The sequence below is a fragment of the Spinacia oleracea genome, chromosome 5 (assembly GCF_020520425.1).
Source record: "Spinacia oleracea cultivar Varoflay chromosome 5, BTI_SOV_V1, whole genome shotgun sequence".
Taxonomy (NCBI): domain Eukaryota; kingdom Viridiplantae; phylum Streptophyta; class Magnoliopsida; order Caryophyllales; family Amaranthaceae; genus Spinacia; species Spinacia oleracea.
Window position 1 is genome coordinate 681,270 of NC_079491.1, and position 23,096 is coordinate 704,365.

The 23,096-nt window shown below is 36.1% G+C and overlaps 4 protein-coding genes across 5 annotated transcripts; all 4 read left to right on the top strand.

Annotated features, from left to right (window-relative positions):
• Positions 1-3,130: 3,130 nt before the first annotated feature.
• Positions 3,131-3,803, top strand: LOC110775732 (60S ribosomal protein L39-3). Its single transcript, XM_021980337.2, has 3 exons — positions 3,131-3,279; positions 3,405-3,508; positions 3,589-3,803. Exons 1-3 carry the CDS (start codon positions 3,277-3,279, stop codon positions 3,635-3,637), a joined length of 156 nt encoding a protein of 51 aa, XP_021836029.1. The 5' UTR covers positions 3,131-3,276; the 3' UTR covers positions 3,638-3,803.
• Positions 3,804-5,946: 2,143 nt separating this feature from the next.
• On the top strand, positions 5,947-8,884 carry LOC110775978 (ankyrin repeat-containing protein At5g02620). Its single transcript, XM_056828293.1, has 4 exons — positions 5,947-5,996; positions 6,112-6,872; positions 7,121-7,701; positions 7,981-8,884. The coding sequence occupies exons 1-4, from the start codon at positions 5,947-5,949 to the stop codon at positions 8,131-8,133; spliced, it is 1,545 nt and encodes a 514-aa protein (XP_056684271.1). The 3' UTR covers positions 8,134-8,884.
• Positions 8,885-14,578: 5,694 nt separating this feature from the next.
• Positions 14,579-19,624, top strand: LOC110776542 (long chain acyl-CoA synthetase 1). 2 transcript variants are annotated; one of them, XM_021981105.2, is made up of 19 exons: positions 14,590-15,430; positions 15,648-15,711; positions 15,849-15,938; positions 16,039-16,095; positions 16,216-16,264; positions 16,368-16,444; positions 16,535-16,574; positions 16,674-16,768; positions 16,880-17,047; positions 17,150-17,260; positions 17,338-17,425; positions 17,498-17,564; positions 17,661-17,736; positions 18,140-18,257; positions 18,352-18,597; positions 18,685-18,824; positions 18,924-19,106; positions 19,198-19,317; positions 19,409-19,624. In XM_021981105.2, the coding sequence occupies exons 1-19, from the start codon at positions 15,285-15,287 to the stop codon at positions 19,454-19,456; spliced, it is 1,983 nt and encodes a 660-aa protein (XP_021836797.2). In that variant the 5' UTR covers positions 14,590-15,284; the 3' UTR covers positions 19,457-19,624. The 2 variants fall into 2 exon arrangements, with proteins under 2 accessions (XP_056684393.1, XP_021836797.2); XM_056828415.1 differs by having other exon boundaries at positions 14,579-15,430; positions 17,338-17,564.
• A 722-nt stretch (positions 19,625-20,346) lies between these two features.
• Positions 20,347-22,276, top strand: LOC110775987 (pentatricopeptide repeat-containing protein At4g02750-like). The gene is made up of 3 exons (XM_021980576.2): positions 20,347-21,913; positions 22,007-22,103; positions 22,222-22,276. The coding sequence occupies exons 1-3, from the start codon at positions 20,347-20,349 to the stop codon at positions 22,274-22,276; spliced, it is 1,719 nt and encodes a 572-aa protein (XP_021836268.2).
• Positions 22,277-23,096: the final 820 nt, after the last annotated feature.

Genomic DNA, 23,096 nt, shown 5'->3' on the forward strand with positions numbered 1-23,096 from the left:
AATTAATTACCTACTATTATTTTTAAAAAAAAATAAATTGGGCTCATCTTCTTCCCTTCACGACTTCACACCATCAATCATCATCATCATCATCTTCTTCTTCATCTCATCAAATTGCTTCACAATCCTAACAAAACTCTCAGCAAATCCCCTCATTTGAGCAACCAATTCACCCATCAAATTCACTCATTTTTCTCTCTCCTCCACAATCTCCTCCTCTTCTTCTTCTTCTTCCTCCTCCATTTCGTACCCTTCATCCCCTTCTCAATAAATCTTCGTCTTCTTCACCATTTTAGCCAAAAAATGCGGCAAAAATCCCAAACCCTTGTTTTCTCTTTCATTCCACTCCCACTACAAGCCTGCAAGATGACTCTGACGGCACCAGATCCGCCGACTCCACCGTCTCGCTTTGAGTTCTCTTTGCTCCACTCCCTCTCCTCTTTAGTCTCTCTCCTTCGACACTTCATTCAAATCCCTCAAATTTCTTAAATTCCAACCTTCAAATTCACTTCCTCTTGTATAACCATTTTCAATTTCCCTGATTTGGAAAACCCAACTCTCAAATTGAGCGATGTTCTCGCCTCGCAATTTCCCTAAACTCGCGAATCAGACTCCAACTTGTTCTTCGTAGCTGCACATCATTATTGTTGTTTGTCGTCGATGTCCATTATTATTGGTGTTATTGTTGTTAATGTTGTGGTTGATATTGTAGTTGTTGTTGGTAATTGAAATTGGGGGCAACGGATGGATTGGGTTTTTTGAGAGGGTTGTAAGAGAGGGCTTGGATGATGGGAGGGGGTTGCAGTGGTGGGGGGTTGGGGTTTCTGTGGTGGCGGCGGTAGGGTGGGGGAGAGGGTGGTGTTTGGGGAGGAGAGGATATGGTGGTTTGTTGTGAAGGAATGGGAGAGGAGAGGAGAGAGATTGGGATAAAAGAGAGGTGGCGGTGAATAGTGGTGGGTGAGGTGAGGTTAACAATGGAGATTGAAAAAGGAAAGAGAAAAACAGAGAGAAAGATAAAGGGAAAAAAAATAAAAAATAATGTTAACGGAAAAGTTAACGGAATGGACGGAAAATGGTCATTATGGGCATTTGGTGTTATTGTTTTATACGTCGGGGGTATTTGGTGCATTCTGGAAACATTAGGGGTATTTGGTGCATTAACGCAAACCTCGGGGTCATTTGATGAAAAATCCGATAAAAATATGCACAGTGGCCATTTAGGAAGGGTATTGTTCAAACTGCCAACCAAAAACTAAGTCCACAACATTCTCATTCAAAATTATCAAAATGGCTTGTGCAAATATGATTCTTGTGATTTCTGGTTCTATACGAAACCCATGATACTTCCTCAGTAGTTCCCCATAATTATGGGCATCGGGCTGGATTGGGCCAGCCCGAAGCACAAAACGGCCCAACACGAAAACAAAAAAAAGCATGGCACGGGAATAGCATGCCTTAACGTGGGCACGAAGTGGTCTGCTTTGTGTTGTGCTAGGTCGCATATCAATCAATATCTAGTCTAATATTTAAAAAACATAACCATCTCCATTTCAAGGACACATAAGCAACATCATTTGAAGACATGTGGCTGGAAGGGACCATGTTAAACAAGGGGATGGTGAGAGACTGCTTTAAATTTTTGGAAAATGGTTTCAGTTATGAGAGAATATTTTCTACAATTTTAGACAACAAAATTATTGATCCATCTTAGATAAAACCATTCTTTTGCGGGTTTAAATTGGCATTCTCTTTGTAAATATATGCATTCGTAGGTAGATTGTCGTTATTTTTTATTTTAAGCTTTATTATAGCAGCTTGTGCAATTGTGCTTCATGTAACTTATCATTTGTTTGAAAACTGTAGTTTCTTCCTCAAAAAAATAATTTCAAGTTTTAAGTGAGTAAAAATCCGTGCGAAGAACGGGCCCAACAGCTAGTTTTTTTGAAAAAAGCACGACATGATTCGCCATAACAAAACTCGTTTAATTGAGTAAAATTAGACTTATGTGCGAAAGCACAGCACGAAGGCACGTGAGCTCGGATCGTGTTTGGGCCGGTCTTTTGAAATTTCAGGCACGGTATGACGCAAAATAAAAGGTGGGCTTAGCGTGGGCCGGACTATTCGGTACCAAAACACACGGAGTAGATTAAGCCACGGCCCATGTCCATCTTTACTTTCCCCCTACCCAAATAGATACTACAAAGGCCCATGCTCCTTGATGTTGGACGAAGAGTACCATGCATTTCCTTAAATTTTGCGTACTACACTTTCATTCTTCAAATAACCTACAGTAACTCGTTAATATCCTAATAATAATAAAATGCATGCAATAATAAGTGATTATCGTACCTAATTAGTAAGCATGATTGCATGACATACACTCTCGACATAAGTAAACGTTAGTGTAAATGCACGCGATGCAACTATGCAAGTATGACATTTCAAGATCGGCAATGATTCTTATTATTTATTTGACACTTTTTTTTTTTAAAAAAGAAGCTTATTAATTTGTTTGAAAAAATATCAAGTGCATGAATAGAACAATGATGATATTTTAGTGGACGCTAAATTTTCCAATAGTTCATTTTTCTTGTCATAAAGAAGCTTATGTACCTTTATTTTTATTTCTAACACTCTATATATCCCGTGTTTATGCACGGGCACATTCTTGTAGAAGTAATTTTTTTGTTAAGATTTAGGCCATGTTATTTTGAGCTGAATTGAACTAATTGAATATTACTGAATTGAATGAGTAATAAATATTAAACGGTAAATAATAAACAACAAAAAATAATAATTAATAATAATAATAATAATAATAATAATAATAATTAAAGTATAAATAATAAAAATATAATAATAATAATAATAATAATAAATGAAAATATAATAATAATAATAACAATAAATGAAAATATAGGTTATGTATAAATAATAAAAATATAATAATAATAATAAATTATATTACATTAAATAAAACAGAACTAAACTGAAAATTAAGGCGCCCTCAAAAAAAAAAAAAAAAACTGAAAATTAAGGCAAAAAAAAGGGACCTTAAAAGTGATAATGTTCCAAACCACAAATCAAAAAGAGAAAATAAAGTTGCCAATTTCAAAATATATATGGACCTCCAATCCGTGGGCCAAATTACATAATCCAAGGCCCAAACCAAACTTAGAAAACCCTTCTATAAAAGTTCAAATTCCACAGAACTGCGATTTCCTAACATTTCTAGGGTTTCTCTGCATCTCAGCGGCTCATCTCCAAACTGCAGCCATGGTAAGTAAAATCGATGGTTTCTTTTTCTTTTCAATTTTCTTCCCATCTGAATCTTCGATTACCGTGGTTTAATTAGTAATCAATCACTTGAATCTCGCTGTTAATTTTGTTGTTTTCGATGGCAGCCGTCCCACAAGTCGTTCATGATCAAGAAGAAGCTCGCGAAGAAGATGAGGCAGAATCGCCCCATCCCATACTGGATCCGTATGCGCACCGACAACACTATCAGGTAATTTATTAGTCTTTTTTCTGATTCTTATTAGTTGATCTGTGTAGATATTCACTCATTTGTTGATTTTATTTTTGAAGGTACAATGCGAAGCGCAGGCATTGGCGCCGTACCAAGCTCGGGTTCTGAGGTGTTTTTCCATTTTTCTGGAGTAATTTTACAATTTGTTTTTCTATTTCAGTAGTAGTTTTGAAGGGAATGATGTAGGATTGTTTCTGGAACCCTATGTAATGAGATGCTTTTAAGAGCAATTGAGTAGTTATACTATGATTCACGTTTACTGTGATGTTTTCTATTTTGATAAATGTGCTGAATTAACTTCAATCGGTTTGCAAATTATATCAAATTTGTTGACCATTTGCTATTTACTGTGATAAGATAATAATGTTGAGGTCCATTCATAGATAATCTGGAACTGAATTAACCCTCAAGGTTTTGTATTGCCTTAGGATTCGTGTTTGTTTACATGGTGATAAAAAAGATGAATGCTGAATATAGAACTAGCTAAGGTCATTTATGCCAATAGTTCTATTATCTTGAAAATTTCTGGAAACATTTACTTGGGCTAGTTCTATTGTTGGGTTCTTTATGTTGTATTCATTGTCTCATTGGGGCGAAAGCCTGTGGTTTTAACTCCTCGAGGAATGGTTTTCCATAATGGAAAAGCAATCGAGTCTTGAGGGCTTCACTTGTCCTTGGGCTTTTGGGTAAAAGTGGTTGTTTTGCTGGTGAATGCAAAGTAAGTAGTAACCTACAGATTTGAGTCAGTTTCCCATTCTATAGTATTGTCATTGCACTCGTGTTAGACGAATTGTTTACTAATTACTTGTATGACCTTAAATTGTGTAAATCGTGGTCGAACTAGTGTTCCGTTTGGTAGGTTGTAAAACGTTTTTCATTGATTTTTAAGTTCCCAAGTTTCTTAACGCCCTTGAGCTAACTGTTGTTGTAGTTGTCATGAGCTATTCAGCTGTTTACATGTATAGAGTCATTAGTATCCTTTTTCCCTTTTCTTGTTAAACCTCTCAGCATTCAAAACAATACTCAGCTGATTATCTACTCCCTCCGTCCCGGAATACTCGACCCGGTTTGACCGGCACAGAGTTTAAGGGACTTGAATTGACTTATTTAATTTAATAGGTAGTAGTTGATAGTGGGGTATTATTTTAATGTAGTTAGTGGGAAATGTGTAAAGGGGTGAGGTTGAGAGAGAGTAGGGGTTGAATTTTTAATTATTTTTTGTATGGAGTAGGGGGTAGGTGGGTTAATAGGGGTGGAGTGAGAAATAATATAATATTGTTAGAATATTTCCATTTTTAGAAACAGGTCAAGTATTAAGGGACAGCCCGATAAGAAAAACAGGTCAAGTATTCCGGGATGGAGGGAGTACATCTTTATATGCATACACTAGTATTTGTTTTTGAATGAAAGGGTCTTAAATCTCAATAATTCCGGATGAAGACAGTTTTATTTATGACATGTCTGGTAACCTAAATTGTTAAATAGGATTATTATGTTTTGCTAACATCCTTCGCCGGGGAGGAAGAGTTTTGCACTTGATAGTCACGCACTCTCAGCCTGTCAAATTGAGTTGACCCTTCTGCTGGTTTGAGCTCATGGGTCCTTGTATATCAAAATGTCTTGTTATATAATTTAGGTCATACGAGTAATTAGGGTCCTTCTATATGACGGATGTTTTTACAATCTCATAAACGGGATAGTGACGAATAAATTCACAAGTTGATCCAAAGGTAGAGCGTTTAGAGACTAGATCTCCTTCTCAACGATTGATCATTGCTCATCTACTTTTCATCTCCTTCTCATCGATCATTGCTCAACTATTTTTTTTCACGTTCAAATAATCCACAACGCATTATAATTAATCATTGCACAAACCATTATAGTTAATCATTGCTCAACTATTTTATTTTGTTCCGAAAAAGCCACAAAAACATTGGGATTCGAACATGAGGCTTGTGCCAACGGGTCATGGGTTGAATGCTTTGCCAATATTTGACAAAAGCGAGGGGTGCAGATCGATTGGGGCGCTTGTGTGCGCACAACAAGTACAAGCGGGAACCATGATGAAAATTTATTTGATTGTGAGACTATGAGATTTGGGATGATTTAGAGCGAGTGGCGGCACAATATTTATAAAGACCTACAACAAAGCACAAGCTATAAAGTGATGTGGTTTTTACCTTGAGTGAATACTGCCTCTAGAAAACTACAGATATGTCTATGATTATCATTCTTCTAATCAATTGGCCGTCGTTTGACCTTTTTCCCATTTCCTCTTTCCTTCACCCTTGTCCGCTACCTCTTTTATTCGGATGAATTTTCAAGTGTCAGTTTAATAAACACTAAACTAAAGAGAGAAAAAATTATAAACAAATGGCAACCACATCAAGAGAAAGCCATAATACATTTGAAAGAAGATGCGGGGAACAAGAGATGAAAAGAATTCAAAAGAAAAGTCAAAGAACAGGTAAAAAAAATAGAGCGTGTGAGGAGATAATTTGTTATTTGAATGAGATAAAAATCAGTGTTATTTGTATAGCTGGTAGTAGCTAGCAGTTGGCAGTAACCACTGAAGTCTGAAGTCGTCTAATTATTCTGTTTTACTTTTTAGTTGAGTTTGCGATATTATTATTGTACGGAGTAGTTGAATTGAGATGGGCAGGAAATATTCTGCAAGGAAATCATGTTCACCAGCATCAGGCAAGTATCAATCTCATGGGAATGGAGGCTGAACTATATGAAGCAGCATCATCCGGTTCATTTGAAGAGGTCAGTCGTATATCGAATTGGAGAGAACAAGAAACGGCTACTGGAAACAATATTCTCCATGTTCATGTGGGGAAACCGCTCCACAACAAGGAAGAGTATAAGAGAAAAGGGTTAGTTCTCACTGAGTTTATCGAAAAGTTATTGAAGGACGAAGAAGGGAGTATAGCAGGATACAAATTGATGTGGAAGTTGAACATCAATGGGGATACGCCACTGCATCTGGCTGCAAGGTTCGGGCATGACAAGGCAGTCCAAGCATTCCTTGAACGAGCTAAAGAGGTGAATCAAGAGGAGGTGTCCAGCATGCTGAACAAGAAAAAGGATACCGCTTTGCATGAGGCAGCTCGTGCTGGTCATGCTGCTGCGGTGGAACTGCTACTGAAGGCGAATTCCAATTGCCCGCATGAGCCAAATGAAGACGGTGAGACTCCCCTATATCTGGCTGCCGAGAGGGGATGTACTTCTTCAGTGATTATTATACTAGACATTTGCAATCCCTCAGCTTTGTCTTATCAGCAGAAGGGTCCTTGTGGTCGAACTGCTCTTCACGCAGCTGTACAATGGGGAAAGCCAGGTACTACTTCTCTGCTTCTTATATCATTAACACTTATATATATAATTATATTATGGTTTGTTTTAACGTATAATAACTTCTTGAAACATATTTCACTAAACATATGAGAGTATTTCACCTTATAATTGGAACTTGTGTTGTCTCAAGTCTCCCAACTTATTTAGATCCTTCCATTCTGAAAATTTTGTGGTTCAACTAATTTATTTAACTCAAACTAATTATTGGTTATGCATAAATGAATAAATCAGAAATGGTGATGAGGATATTGGAGAAAGATAGGTCGCTAATCAGAATTCAGACAGATGAAGGACTAACTCCACTCCACTGCGCTGCTGCGGAGATCCACAAATTGGAGCTTATGGAGATACTTCTACAATATGACAACATTGATAAGGGATCATCAGCAGTGTATATTAGAGACAACATGGGCCGAACTGCACTTGACATTGCAATGCTCCGGTGGAATTGGAACGTTATAAAGAAGCTCATAGCGTCCTGTCCAGACAGCATAGAAATGGTGGATAATTCAGGACAGAATGTGGTACACTATGTTGCCAAATGGACTTGTCTTGCTAAGATGGTCCGGGTTCTGAGTATTGGAAATCTTGACAAGCTTATTAACGACAAGGATGTGGATGGTAATACGCCTCTCCATCTTCTTGCTGCCTATAATCTCCATGTTCCTCACAAAGGTTTGCATTTTTGTCTGAGCCACCTACCGCGTTTCATCAAGGATTACCCACACGTGGACCTCAAGGCATATAATAAACAAAACCTTACCGTTGGAGATATCATGGTTACGTATGACAACTTGCTACGTCAGGAACGTGTAAGTTCTAAGTCCTCGGTTTACAGTTGCAACTTATTTTTGTTTTGCCGAGTATCATGTTGCCGGTTGGCCTCACTTTAATTACTAGAGATCACCATTGATAAAAGAAATCAATCTAATTGATACTCCACCAACCGGTACCAGTGTTTGTTTATATATTCACCCGTGCATATGTGCATTGCTTTCTAACACGAAAATGAAAAAAAAAAAGAGTAGTTCATGCCTTGCTCTGTACTAGATACTGTCTGATTTATGTGAATAATTTTACCTTAAATACAGATTTTAGTAGGACGCAGATGTAAGGCAACTCCAAGGGGAAGGCGAATGAACACATATGAAAGCGATATTGATGTTGAGAAAGAAACTTATTGCAACAGTATCTTTCACTGCTGGTTTTACCTTACCTGGTGGTTTCGATCAAAATGCAGGTAAAAGTATGGGAATGGCAGTGCTAAAGAGTAAGAGTTTGTTCAAAGTGTTCTTGGTTTCAGACGCGATAGCCTTTATATCCTCCACAATTGCAATACTCAACTACTTTGTGCTAGTAACTCAGGATGCCATTGCCAATGGGACTACTCAAAATCTCTCATTTTGGGGCCTTATCACGAGCACGATTTCATTGGGTGCATTAATGATAGCATTCCTCGCAGGTGTGTTTGTCGTATTACCTAAATCAATCACCCTCGTCGTTGTGATCTCTGCCTTGTCTGTGATTTTCTTTTTGACATATTGCCGCCTAATTCTTCGAACTATACGAACTGCAAAGCATTACTACCGAAGATTTGATGCTCGGAATCATCGTGTCCTCCAATAATATGAAAACAAACTTCCTCCGAGAACTGAAAGGGGGGCTGCAAGATCCAAGAAAAGCGTGAGTCATGTTGCCTGTTGGGGTTGTATTTTGAAATCAGTAAAGCTAAGCACTAGGCAGTGTTTCAGATGTATTTCCATTAGTCTGTTAGCCTCTCAACTGTGTAAAGGTAACTATTCATTTGTTGGAAGGGAGTGAGAAATGTAGGAACTGTTCTCTTGTAGAAGAAACTATTCCCTCCATCTGAAATTACTAATCTTGTATGCATACATATTCTGCAGAACGTAGTAAGCCAGTAAGGAAAAGTGCAGTGACATTGAACGGAAAGGCATTGTTTGGCAATTATAGTTTAAATGCTTACGGTTTGCATTAGCAGTTAGTTCATTACCTTTTTTTTTTAGCATATTTGACTAGTTGTTGATATATGGAGTAAATGTGTTTGGTAACACTTACGTGATTGTTAAAAGATGATGTCACCCACTCCACACTGCGGTTCAATGGGGTAAACCAGGTAAGCATCTCACCCTCTTCATTGCAATCTCTGCCTCTTTTCGACTTATCAGAGATGGTGAGAAAGATGTTGGAGAAAGAAACCTTGTTACAATGAAGGGCTAACTCCACTCCACTGTGTTGCTAGAGAGATCAACAAGGCTCGTGTTCTGAAGCTCCTATTGCAGTATAAAAAAGAAGAGACTGATGAATCATCGACACTATACATTCAAGACAACAAGAGGCGAACACCCTTTCACCATACTTATTTAACACACTCTTCATTCCACATTCCACATTCCACAGTCTGACATTATCAGGTGAATTCGTGCAATATTTGATGTTGAATCCTTTAAACCTTTTGCAGGCAGAAATAGATGATTTGTACTGCACCTTGGCTAAAGGGAAGTGATGAACATCATTTGTTACTTGTTCATAAACTTTCATGATTCTGCAGATTGTTACTGCTTGTTTTCTGTTTGCTACCATTCATTTATCATGTGTATTTTTTTCTAAAAATGCAGTGTTTTATTTATCTTGTTTCTTGTTTTTTTTTTTTTTTTTTCTAATCATGTGGTGTGGGCTTCCATAATAATGAGGCCATGCTTGAAGCCCATAAAAGGCCCACCAAGTAGAGGAATAAGAGATATGAAAATATACACAATGGCCACTTAGGAAGGGTATTGTTCAAACTGCTAACCAAAAACTAAGTCCACAACATTCAAAATTATCAAATGGCTTATAGTAAAAGTGCGAATATGACTCTGGTAATCTCTGGTTCTCGTTGAAACCCATGATACTTCCTCAGTACGTAGTTCACCATAATGATGGCACCGGGCTGGATTGGGCCGGCCCGAATCAATAAACGGCCCAACGCGAAAACAAAAAAAGAAGCATGGCACGGAAATAGAACGAAGTGGTTTGCTGTGTGTTGTGCCTAGGCCGTATATTTTTTGAAAAAAGCACGACATGATGCGCAATAACAAAATACGTTAAATTGAGTGAAATTAGACTTATGTACGAAAGCACAACACGAAGACCTGTGATCCTGGATCGTATTTGGGCCGCTCTTTTGAAAATTCAGGCACGGTATGACGCAAAATAAAAGGTGGCCTGGCTTAGCGTGGGCCGGACTATTCAGGACCAAAACACAAGGAGTAGGTTAAGCCACGGCGCATAACCATCTTTACTTTCCCCACAACCCAAATGGATACTAGAAAGGCCCATGCTCCTTGATGTTGGACGAAGTACCATGCATTTACTTAAATTTTGCGTACTACACTTTCATTCTTCAAATAACCTACAGTAACTCGTTAATAACCTAATAATAACATGCATGCAATAATAAGTGATTATCGCACCTAATTAAGCACGACATACACTCTCAACATAAACAAATGTTAGTGTCAATGCACGCGGTGCAGTATGACATTTCAAGATAGGCAATGATTCTTATTCTTTATTGGACACTTTTTTTAGAAAGCTTATTTTTTTGTTTAAAATAATATCAAGTGAATGTATAGACCAATTTCCATATTTTACGTGGACGTTGAATGTTCCAATAGTTTATTTTCATAAAGATGTATAAAAGTTCTTTTAAAATACTTGGCCCCATGTATTTATAAATATTTAAACATTAACAGGGTAATATATGTCGTAAATTACATGAAAAAATATCAAAAAAAGTTAACCTCAAGTGTTTCCTTATAGAATAGGCTAGTGAAAGGAGTTTGGGCAGACCAACATATGCAAAATGGACAGCCAGCTAGCTAGAATTGAACTCTTGAAGTCGATGGCAACATAACTTAACCGTTTTAATTAAAGTGGTCCACATTGTACATATGGAGCTAGCTAACCGTCTCGTGGTCGATCTTAAAATAGCAACATGCATGCATCTTGTTTATTTGCTCAATATAATTAGGCCTAACCACATGCAAACTCAACATTTGAGGCATGACAATAAAATATTCCCTCCGTCCCTTAATACTCGCACCATTTTAGCTGGACACGTTTATCAATGCACAACTTTAATCACTAATATATTTAACTACATATTATAAAAACTTATAAAAGTATTAATATTTTGAAAATATATAGTGAGATGAAGCCAATAATATATTATATACTAACATTTGTTTCACATACTAGAAATAAAATAGGGTCAAAGTGAATTATGTGAATTGTGCAAGAAGTCAAAACGGTTCAAGTATTGAGGGACAGAGGGAGTAATACATGTATGATTCGGGTACATGTCCGAATTAAAGAACTCTTAATATCGAATACTCTGTAATTATGAAATAATTAAGATCGAAATACAAATTAAGTCCAATGCAAGTGCCAAGCTAAACCAGTTAATTTCAAACTGCACAAATTAAAAATTAAGATTGAATTATAGCTTTGCTGATCGACTTTATTTGTCATCATCTCATTAATTCATTTATTTTCTCCTAATTAAGGACGAGCAAACTAATTAAGCTTAGAGTACGTATTTTGAGTTAATGTTCAGTGCATGCATGTTACTATGTACTACAGTACTAGTAAGTTAGTAGTAACAGCTAACAATGCAACATGCATGCAAGTGCGACCTACAAATTAAACTCTGCAACCAAATTAAAGTGGAGTACTACGTAAGTACGTAGGATTTATTGAGTTACGTACACCTCGAAATATTCTAAAGAATTCACTTGGAAAAAGAAAAAAAAAAATCTATGTTTCACGAGAAAGGAAACAAAGAAAAAAGAGCTTAAGGTTGTTTACATGCTTAAGCTTCGCATAAGCTACTTCATACCAAAAGCTTCGCTCAAAGAAAAAATTCATGTTTTCGCGTTAACGAGTCACATTCGGTCCTCTGGGTATACCTACCCGACCGATCACAAGAGTAAATTGATCGGGTGCATTACAAGATTTCCAACATCACGTGGATATAGGGCTATAGTAAATTATAAATGTGGGAAAGAACATACAAACAATGCTAGGGACATGAGGAAAGAGGGAGAAAGCAAGTGAGAAATCAGATCAATAGAGATATGGGACAATGTCAAAGAAACACTCCAAATTAACATTCGAATTAAAGCTTTATTATGTTCGACTTATTTTGACTTATTTCAGACAAAATAAGTTCAGATAAATTTAGTTAAGTTCAGATAATATAAGTTCAACAAAAATAAGTTTTTTTCAGACATTTCCACACATAAATAAGCTTTTTTCAGATAAAATAAGTTCAGTTTAGTTCAGATAAGTTCAGATAATATAAATCCAGTCAAAATAAGTCCAATAGAACGGAATCAAGTATATATGATTATTACTGTGAATCAATAAAAAACAAAAAGGGACGAATAGATTATCATTTACCTAGTAGACACGTAAAGCTAGCTATGTAGTGTCTTAAAAACTAAATTGTCCAATGAGAACGTTGAAAGCAACATCCATCCATGTACTAATTATTGAAACTGAAAGAAGCTAAGCAAAAGTGGTAAAATGGGCCAAAGATGATTTTGATGGGAATCAGTCGAGAAGATCGAGGATTAAACGATTGGATCTCTTAATTAAGTCACATGTAATATATGGTACGAGACAAATTTGTGTAGGTTAACCTATTATTATGGAATCAATTGATGTTACATGCATCTAATAACCATACCATAATATTTAAAAGCCAAAGCATTTAACAATTTGGTCGATTGTTTAATTTCATCATAAATGTGTTTATTAGTATAGTTGGGTGAAGTGAACAACATTAATTGATTGATATAGTGTGCCCTAATCACACTTATTATAGAAGTGGTTAACAATTAGCTTAGCACTAGGTAGGTACAATGGAATTTCAATTGTCAATTTGTCATGTCAAAAAGTAATTAATTAAATTAAAACCGCATGATGTTTTACCAAATATATACGTAAAGTCGTAAACTCATATACGCGTGCATAAAAGTTCTGAAAATAAAATAAAAAAATAAAATAAATGTCATGGTGTATCATGTAACATTATTGTAACGTGACAATAAATTTTGAATGGAGCGACCGAAGTTATCAAATTCAAACAATACTTGGTAATTCGTATTAAACATCGAACAACATTTATAACAAATGACTTAATATGTATATATAATTAAGTCCATGGTCCATAATGTACTCTACATACTAGCTTTTCTAGTGACACCATTAAAACCTACTTCCTCCATTCTTTATTAAATGACACAATTTTTTTGTCATGTTTGCCAATGTAATATTTCAACCATTAATACCTTTTATTATCAATGGTTAAAAATTATAAAAGTTTGATATTATAAAACTATAGGATGAGACGATTATAACAAGACCCCACATGACTATATTTTTTGTTAAGTATAAATCACAATTGATGGTCAAAGTATATTATATGAATAATGCCAAAAGTACAATTGTGTCATTTAAAAAAGAATGGAGGAAGTATATTCCTAGTCTAACGTACAACAACTACTCCCTTTGTCCCGGAATACTTGACCTGACCTGTTTTCCTTATCGGGTCGTCCCTTAATACTTGACCTGTTTCTAAAAATGGAAATATTCTAACAATATTATATTATTTCTCACTCCACCCCTATTAACCCACCTACCCCTACTCCATACAAAAAATAATTAAAAATCCAATCCCTACTCTCCCCCAACCCCACCTCTTAAGTCTTAACCCACATCCCACTAACTACATTAAAATAATACCCCACTATCAACAACTACCTATTAAATTAAATAAGTCAATTTAAGTCCCTTAAATTCTGTGCCGGTCAAACCGGGTCGAGTATTTCGGGACGGAGGGAGTATACAAGCCTAGTACATGTACATCACTTACTAAAACCGGGAAACAATTTACATCTTACAGTAAAACATAGCTAGCTTTCCAACAAAAATGGATCAATGTCACATTGATGACAAGTAATTGAGAAGACTTAGGAATCAGCCGATTATATACGTCGTCCTGTTTTTAACGTAAGCCTTTAAATGCCTCCTCAACCAACCCCCATGACGATTGTATCTACTTTTTTAAAACTCTAATTTAATCCCTTGCTTTGCATTAAAAAAAAAAAAAAAAAACTGTCCTTTTCTTCTTCAACTCCCTTCATTTACTCATTCTACTCCTCCGGGCTCAGTATGGATGTGGCCCGGCTCGACATGGAAATAGCCCGGCACGACATGTTTGAGCACGAAATCGATCGCACGCTGCATTTTTTGGTTAAGCCGACAAGGCACGAACCAGTCTGACAAGACAAAACATGCTAAATTAGGTTGAGGTACGCCGGCCCGGCACATGGATCTAGGCCGGTCTTGGGTCCCATTTTTTAAATTTTCAGCCCGGTCTGGCCCGTTACAAGCGGGCTTAGTGTGGGTCGGACCCATTCTAGCCACGGCCTGTGGGCTCGACGCACATCCATCTCTACTCCAGCCTTCGTCCCTAAAAGATTGTCCCATAGTACAAACTTTATATTATTAATATTGGGTGTACGTAAAATGTGTACATGAGTTAGTAAAGACGGCCATGAGAAGAGAAATAGAGATAACAAGTGGGGAAAGTCACGTAGTAATCGTATTAAATAAGTTACTACGTATGAGAAAATATAGATGACATCTAAAAAACAAATATTGGACAATCTTTTATTATATGGACGGAAGAAGTATCTAATTATTTTCTTTTTAACTCATTGATTATATTCAGGGCTTTTGCAACTTCCAACCTCGAACTCCTTACTTCATACTCCCTCATTCTTCCCACTTCTTGTACACTTTTGTTTCTCACCTTGAACCTTTAATTTCTTAATTTGTTTCTTGGTGGGGGATTTAATTTTCTTCTTATTTATTTTCCTTTTATGTCTTTTTGATTGTTACTACGTAAATAGTTTTTGTTAATTTGTTAGTTCGTAAATAGTTCATGCAATATAATTGCTGTACGTCTTTTTTTTATTTTTTTTTATTTTTATGGTATCCTGAATAAGAAAAAACTGTAAAGCAAGAAAAAACGGAGGAAAATAAGGTTAAAGCAAAATGTGTGTGATATATCAAACTTGTTATAAATTTGTATTGCTAAAAAAAACCATCAAACTTTCACCCAACTCCATTAAATGATCAGAAACTGTCAGTCTGAACTCTGAACTCTGAACTCACCACTTATATTTATTATAGTCATCTCATCTCATCAACTTTCGACTCTTTATAGGAATAATATGCTTTTTCTGGTTTGAGCTACATAAATCAAAGTAATAACACAATTATATTGAGGTTGTACGTAAAAATACGTACAGATAAGAACACAATGAAGAGTTTCTCAGTACAAGTTGGTAATGGAAGGGATGGACACGACGGCCGCCCGGCCGTGGGCCCCATATATCGGAATCTCCTCGCCAAGAATAAATTCCCACCACCGCATCCTGATTTATCTACTGCTTGGGATTCCTTCAGGTATATTTTTGTTTTCTTCACTCTTTTTTACTATTTTTTTCACTATTTTTCTAGTATTTTTCTTAGTAAATCTTGTATAGTTGTATTATATGGTAATTAATATCATTTTTGGTCACGGTACACTTTACACTTAGCTTGCATAATTGTATGAGACGACTTTTATTGAGAAAAAATGACGTGACAAATGACAATAATTGGGCTTTGGTTATATATGTAGGCTATCGGCTGAGAAGCATCAAGGAAATAATATGTTGGGTTGGCGTGAAATGGTTAATGGCAAGGTACGTAACAATTTCATTTTTGTTCATAAATTGATGGATTAATGGATTTAGTGCCTCCTAATATAATTAATTGTTTTTTATGCATAAATTGATGAATTAGTAAAGTCCTAATTGTTTTGGGTTGAAATGTTAATTAGTGGGGGCCTTATATATGGAAAACATACAAGGATGTCCATGATGAAGTTCTTCACATTGGTTCTGCATTAAGGGCATGTGGAGCTCATCCTGTAAGCAAATCCATTTAATTTTCACTCTTATTATTTTATTATATTACTTATTGACTTAATATTCTTGATTACAATTAATTAATTGTAATTTTTGGTTTAGGGTGCAAAGATTGGAATATATGGTGCTAATTGTCCTCAATGGATTATGGCTATGGAGGTTTGCTGCATAGTACACTTTTTACATGTTTTTTTCCTTTAAATTTTTGGTAATTGTGTTTATATAGAGATACTAATTAATCATACTAAAAGATTATATATATGTTTTGTATGTGTATAGGCTTGTAATGCTCACAGTTTGATATGTGTTCCTCTCTATGATACCTTAGGTAATAACTCAATCTTCTTTTACTCGAAAATAGTTTCTTAAAAGAGGATATATAAGATTCATTGATTATTATGATAAAGTATTGTTATTGTTTAATTAATCAGGTCCTAATGCTATAAATTACATAATCAATCATGCTGAGATTGATTTTGTTTTCGTTCATCCCTTCAAGGTTAATGAAGTAAGTTCATCTTCCTCCTATACTCATACATGTTTGTTCTTCGTATGAAGGTTTAATTTCATATGTTACCTGTGTTTTTTTTTTTTACAGTTACTCAACCCGGATTGCTCCTCCACTACACGCCTAAAATGTGAGAAAGAATCATCCTTCTAACTATGAATTTGTTTGTTTAAACTTACTTCATCACATTATCAAACATGCTGATTTAAATTTTTGTATAACATTACAGCAACAGTTTGTTTTACATCATTCACTGAGGAAGAAAACCAGAAAGCTAGTAATGCAGGGATAGAGGCATACTCATGGAAACAGTTCCTTCAAATGGTCAGACATACAAATATACAATTGAATCTTTTTTTTCAACTGTATTCTTAAATTTTCAGTTGTTTTGATTAATTTTCATGTGTTTAATTTCCCCTGTTCTTGTTCAAATAGGGCAAGGAAAATCCATCAGAAACTGTACCTCCACAACCGATAAACATCTGTACAATAATGTACACGAGTGGTACCAGTGGAGACCCGAAAGGTGTGGTTCTAACCCATCAAAACATGGCCATGTTTATAAGTGGGTTGGATCTTTTCATGGACCAATTTGAAGACAAGGTAATTAACCTACCTAACTTCTTCTTAATCATGCTATTTAGTTATATTATTGGCTATTTTATCATATAATTAATGGAGTGATTAATTATGTATCTTGAACAGATGACAGTGGATGATGTGTATCTATCATTCCTTCCCTTGGCTCATATATTAGATCGTGTTATAGAAGAGTATTTTTTTCATAAGGGTGCTTCTGTTGGCTTCTTTCATGGGGTATTCTTCTGTTTTTTCATACAATCTGACAAGATTTTCTGCACTTTTTCTGATTGTTGTTGATTTTTGTGATGAAGAATGTAAAAGAAATCAGTGAAGATCTAATGGAGTTAAAGCCAACTTTTTTTGCTGGTGTACCTAAAGTTTTTGACCGTGTATATGAAGGCATGTACTTAATTATACTTTGTCTTCTCTGTAAAGTTACCAATGTACTTCTGCTAATAGTGTGTTTATCAGGCATACAGAAGGCTATTGAAGATCTTATTCCTAGGAGAAGGAAGATTTTTCACCTTCTTTACAAATAGTAAGATTTTTCATGTTCTGATCACATTTTTAGTAAGTGAATTATGAAAATGTATTAATAACTGTAATAATTCTCATTTTTTTGTTGAAAATGCAGCAAATTATTCTGGATGAATAGAGGATACCTGCACAAGCATGCATCCCCTTTAGCCGATTTCTTAGCTTTCAGGAAGGTTATTACCTCCAATCCCTATTTTCACAGTCTGATCTTATTTGAGTTCAACTTTGATCTTCAGAAAACTCTCCATCATGTTATTACAGTACTTCATGTGTTACGGCTTAAAGATGGCCGTGGGTCGGGCTTCGGGTCAATGTTTGAAGGGTCAGGCCCACGACAGGCCTACCCTCCATCTTACCGGGCTGGGTCGGGCTGCCATGTCTAAGACTAATTTTTATAAAATTTAGCGTGCTTTTTCCAAAAGAATGTGGCCCAATCACGGTTCACTACATTGTGCTCGTGTCGGACAGGGGTTTTTATGTGCCGGGACCCGGCCCGGCTCGACCCACGTCCATCTTATATCTACCTTCAATCACTATGAATTCTTGCTGATAGTGCAATGCTTACACTAAATTTAGGTAAAGAATAAGTTAGGTGGTAGAGTTCGACTTATGGTATCTGGAGCTGCACCTTGGAGCGAAGAAGTTGAGGAGTTTTTACGTGTCACTTGCTGTTGCTTTGTTCTTCAAGGCTATGGTAAATTAAACAAACTTTTGTCCTACTTCTTCATTCCTCTGTTAATTGAATTGTACAAACTTACAGTGTCAGATTTCTGGTTTTTCATGTGCAGGATTGACAGAAACCTGTGGTTTATCCACAATTTGCTACCCTGATGAAATGTCTATGGTAGGAGCTGTTGGTGTTCCATCTGTATACACAGAATTACGCCTTGAAGAAGTTCCAGAAATGGGTTACCACCCACTTTCTGACCCGCCACGTGGTGAAATATGTTTAAGGGGAAAAACACTGTTTTCAGGATACTACAAAAACCCAGAATTAACCACAGAATCTATCAAAGATGGATGGTTTCATTCAGGTTCATTAAGCCCTCTTTCTAGTTAATGCTTATGTCAAAGTTCATATCTTTGGCAAAAAAAATTACATTATTCCTTTATTCTTGAAGGTGACATAGGAGAGATTCTTCCTAATGGAGCAATAAAGATCATTGATAGAAAGAAGAATCTGATAAAACTGTCACAAGGAGAGTATGTCGCGCTTGAGTATATAGAGAAAGTATACAGCATTACTCCCATTGTTGAAGATGTAAAGCTTCTTCCATGAATACTTACTAGTTTGGTTTATGTAGTTTCAGTTCAGTAAAAGTAGAAAAAAAAATCTGATATTTTTGGTGTCATTTTGAAGATTTGGGTGTATGGAAACAGTTTCAAATCGATATTGGTTGCTGTTGTGGTACCAAATGAAGAAAACACCAAGAAATGGGCTGATCAAAATGGATATAAAGGCATGTTTACTGAATTGTGCTCATTTAAAGAACTCAGAACTCATATCCTATCTGAACTTACAGTTGCTGGAGAAAGAAACAAGGTACATACTTATACAACATATGTTCTGTAACAGTTTTATATCTGAAATCTGAAATCTGAAATCTGAAATCTTTTATGTTTGTTTATCTCAGCTGAGAGGTTTTGAACAAGTAAAGGGAATCGTTTTAGAACCTCAAACCTTTGAAGTAATACCAGAATTGCTGACACCAACCATGAAGAAGAGAAGGGATAAAATGCTAAAACATTATCAGGTTACATTCTTATTTAACACTCTTCTCATTCCACAGTCTGACACTATCAGGTGAATTTTTCTGATTTTCTATCTTTAAACACATTTTGCAGGCAGAAATAGATGATTTGTACTGCACCTTGGCTAAAGGGAAATGCTGAACAACAATTGTGAATATGTTCTACTGTTTTTATTTGATATTAGTAGTATGTTAAGACTTAAGAGAAGTGTGCAATCATATATCTGAATGTCTGTATGAGAATTGAACTGCGAAAAAGGCCGGGTATTTTGTCCAGCTTCCTTTAATTGAGGCCATTGTTTGAAGAAAAGGGAAAGTTTCAGAGTTTATTGTCAATAAGTCTCATTTCCAATTTGCTTGCATCTTTTTTGTTAGCAAAGTAGTAGTTAATCTCATAACCATCAAAATTCTCTTAGATGTGGTTAGATTATGGCTTTGTTCGGCAGTATTGTTTGAGGTAGCAGGAATTCTGACCAAGTCAAAAAGCTATTTAGAAAAAATAGTAGTGTTTTGATATGAACCAAACTATCATGAGTACATTTACTTTGTATTCCTGCAAATTTTGCGTGTCACAAAATATTACATAGTACATTTAAAGTTAAGTTATTATAATCCAAAGGTGATTAACTATTAGTCTATGGTACTTACCTCGGAAGTTATGTCTCTTGTTGCCTTGTAAGGGTGCAAATGGATATAGTGGAACATCCTTAATTGAGTTTAATGATTTACTTGCAATTTATAGATTTTAAACTTTAACAACTTAATTTTATAAAAACATTTACATCCACGAAACCTGCCCTACTAGTAAAAAAAGTCAAAACCCGTAATTTTTAGACTCAAATTTTCAATAACATAGTGTTTAAATTTAAACCGCTTGACAAATAGACTCGATTTTCTAGTATCTTTAGCTCATTTGCCCCCCTAACTTGAGCCACAACTCACAAAAGGAGTCACAAGAGAACCACAAGTTTGAAACTTTATAACGTTTCATCCCACCAAAAACCAAAAAATAAACTTGTACAGTAAATTATAATGTTTTTGAAAATAGCAAACGGAAAAACTTCACTCAAATTTTACCGCCAATTCACGACCCTTCAACCAGCTGCTTTAAACCAGATGATGAAGATTTCTCTTCAAAACGGAAAACTTCAAGTTGCTCGGCAGCTCTTTGATGAAAACCCCACATCCCGCGATGTTGTTTCGTGGAATATGATGATTTCTGGGTATATTAAAAGGAATCACATTGATGTTGCCCGCCAAATGTTCGATGAAATGCCTGAAAGAGACATTGTCTCTTGGAATACCTGGATATCTGGTCTACAAAGGAAACAAGATCAGAACAGTACTTGCCTCTGTTACCTCGAGCTACAAAGAGCTGGTTTGCGACCAACTCCATACACCTTTTCAATAGTAATCAGTTCACTTTTGGGTACTGTTTTCAATGCTTTAATCCCTCAACTTCATGCCCAAATTGTTTCTTTAGGTCATTGTTCCAGTGTTTATGTTGGGTCAGCATTAATGAGAGGGTATACAGATTTGCAGGATCATTCTTCTTTATGTGGGGTGTTTGATGATGTATTAGATAAAGATATCAGTGTTTGGAACGCGTTGATTTTGGGTTATATGGACTTGGGTTTTACTGATGAAGCTCAAATAGCTTTCAACAAGATGCCTGAGAAAGATGTGGTTTCTTGGACTACAATGGTTGATGGGTATTTCAAGAACAGTGAGATTGAAAAAGCTAGGTATATTTTCGATGAGATGGATGTAAAGAACGTCGTTTCATATACAGCAATGATCTCTGGTTATGTAGGAGTAGACCAGTATTTGGATGCTTTGGAGTTGTTTATTCTGATGATGAAATCAGGCCCTAAACCAAATCAGCATACATTTGCAAGCATTTTAACTGCCTGTGCTAAACATTCTGAACTTCTTACAGGACAGCAAGTTCATGCAACCATACTTAAGCATGGTATAATCATTGATGTTGTTTTGATGACTGCTTTTATCAGTATGTATGCCAAATGTGGTGACATTGAAGCAGCATACTGTATATTTGAGCAAATGCCTGGAAAAAATCTGGTATCATGGAACACAATATTAGGTTGTCATGCAAGGCATGGGAGAGCAAGAACAGCTTTGGATGAGTTTCAGAAAATGATCAACAATGGAGTAATCCCTAATCATATAACTTTTATCAACCTATTATCTGCTTGTGCTCATGTAGGTCTGGTTGAAGAAGGTGAAAAGATCTTTTCTTGCATGGAAAAAACTTATGGTTTACACCCTGAAAAGGAGCATTATGCTTGCATGGTTGACCTGTATGGAAGAGCAGGTTATCTAGACAAGGCAAAGAGCTTAATTGATCGCATGCCATTTGAGCCAGACACTGTAGTGTGGGCTGCATTGCTTGCAGCATGTGGTTTGCATTCAGATTTTGAGTTTGGAAATAATGCTGCAGATTCACTGCAAAACTTGGAAAAGAATCACCCTGCTGCATGTATGGTGCTTTCAAAGATTCTTGGTGAAAGAGGAGTATGGAGTTCTCTGACAAATATAAAACAGATGAATTATAAACACATGAAAAAACAGAAGGCTGGTAGTTGGATTGGTTAATATAAGTGTATCTACTATCTAGTATGAAAATAGACATCATTATCTGTGGAAGTAGTTTTTTCCACATTGAAACCAGGAAAAAGCTTGAAGCTTTGCCGCGGTCAAGCAGAGTTGAGAGTGATGACACCATTCGGCTTGGCTGAGATTTGCCATCAACCCCCAAAATGTTTGAAGTAAATTCAGGTTTGGTGTCATGATACTACCCATAAGGACCATAACCATTGATATATACCTTTCAAAGGCCGCAAGAGGTGGGTAAAGAAACCTGATGTTCAACAGGTTCATGATCAGGAGTTTTGCTGAGACTGCTCGAAAGGAGAATGAACGGAGTAATTGGGAAGCTTGAATCTAGAAATTAGAATGGCTTCCAAGATGTTATTCTTAATTGAAGTTGCCAACTCTCAAGACTAAATGGGCAATGAGGAAAAAACTAGAGGAATACCTTGTCTTCTGATTACAAAAATTATGAAGGGTGGTACTTATTTGTATAGCAGATACTATAGGTTTTTCAGATGTGTTCGTTTGCCTTTTCCTTCCACATCTTGTTTGTGATTTGTTTCTACATCAAAATTTGATCCCCAAAAGTACAAAGCATTGAACTAGAGATACCAATTGTCACGGTCTGAATGTTATGACACTGGATCCGTACGGCGCACTCTTGCATATTGGCGACAAGAGCGAGGGTCGATCGGGGTGCTTGTTGATAGGGGTGCTTGTGTACGCACAGCAGGCACAAACGGGACCGATGACAAGAATGTATCTGTTTTGGGAGACTTTGTTGAGTTTTGAAAAGTTTTATACATGACGCAAGTAACTAAACAAAGGCAACTTGTGATGAGAGATATTAGTCCAATTCATAACTTCTATGAACAAAAGGCCTGCATTCTTTAACATTTAGTTCTTTTTGAGGAAGATAAGAAAAAAAAACAGGTTCAAAGGATATTCAAGAGGTGTTTTATTTTTATTCAAATGAAGGCAAGCCAAAAGAAAGGAAAAACCATACAAAAAACAAACAGAAAACAAAGTCCTACTGAGGAATTAGGCGAGAGATACCCACACCCATAGAATCCTCCGCTAAAATCCTATCAAGTTCTAATGGTGCAGAATCAAAGATTTCTAGGCGAATGTGTTGGGCTACGCCTTGATTTGCTAGCCAGTCAGCCACT

Bases quoted from the DNA above. Each gene is read 5' to 3' on its own strand.
- LOC110775732 (XM_021980337.2), top strand. The intron at 3,509-3,588 runs GTAATTTATTAG...TTATTTTTGAAG, and splicing joins CGCACCGACAACACTATCAG to GTACAATGCGAAGCGCAGGC.
- LOC110775978 (XM_056828293.1), top strand. From the start codon at position 5,947: ATGCGGGGAACAAGAGATGAAAAGAATTCAAAAGAAAAGTCAAAGAAC. The intron at 6,873-7,120 runs GTACTACTTCTC...TGAATAAATCAG, and splicing joins TGTACAATGGGGAAAGCCAG to AAATGGTGATGAGGATATTG. The intron at 7,702-7,980 runs GTAAGTTCTAAG...CCTTAAATACAG, and splicing joins ACTTGCTACGTCAGGAACGT to ATTTTAGTAGGACGCAGATG.
- LOC110775987 (XM_021980576.2), top strand. From the start codon at position 20,347: ATGTTTTTGAAAATAGCAAACGGAAAAACTTCACTCAAATTTTACCGC. The intron at 21,914-22,006 runs GTAGTTGGATTG...CATTGAAACCAG, and splicing joins CATGAAAAAACAGAAGGCTG to GAAAAAGCTTGAAGCTTTGC. The intron at 22,104-22,221 runs GTAAATTCAGGT...GTTCATGATCAG, and splicing joins CAACCCCCAAAATGTTTGAA to GAGTTTTGCTGAGACTGCTC.
- LOC110776542 (XM_056828415.1), top strand. From the start codon at position 15,285: ATGAAGAGTTTCTCAGTACAAGTTGGTAATGGAAGGGATGGACACGAC. The intron at 15,939-16,038 runs GTAAGCAAATCC...TTTTTGGTTTAG, and splicing joins GGGCATGTGGAGCTCATCCT to GGTGCAAAGATTGGAATATA. The intron at 16,445-16,534 runs GTAAGTTCATCT...TTTTTTTTACAG, and splicing joins ATCCCTTCAAGGTTAATGAA to TTACTCAACCCGGATTGCTC.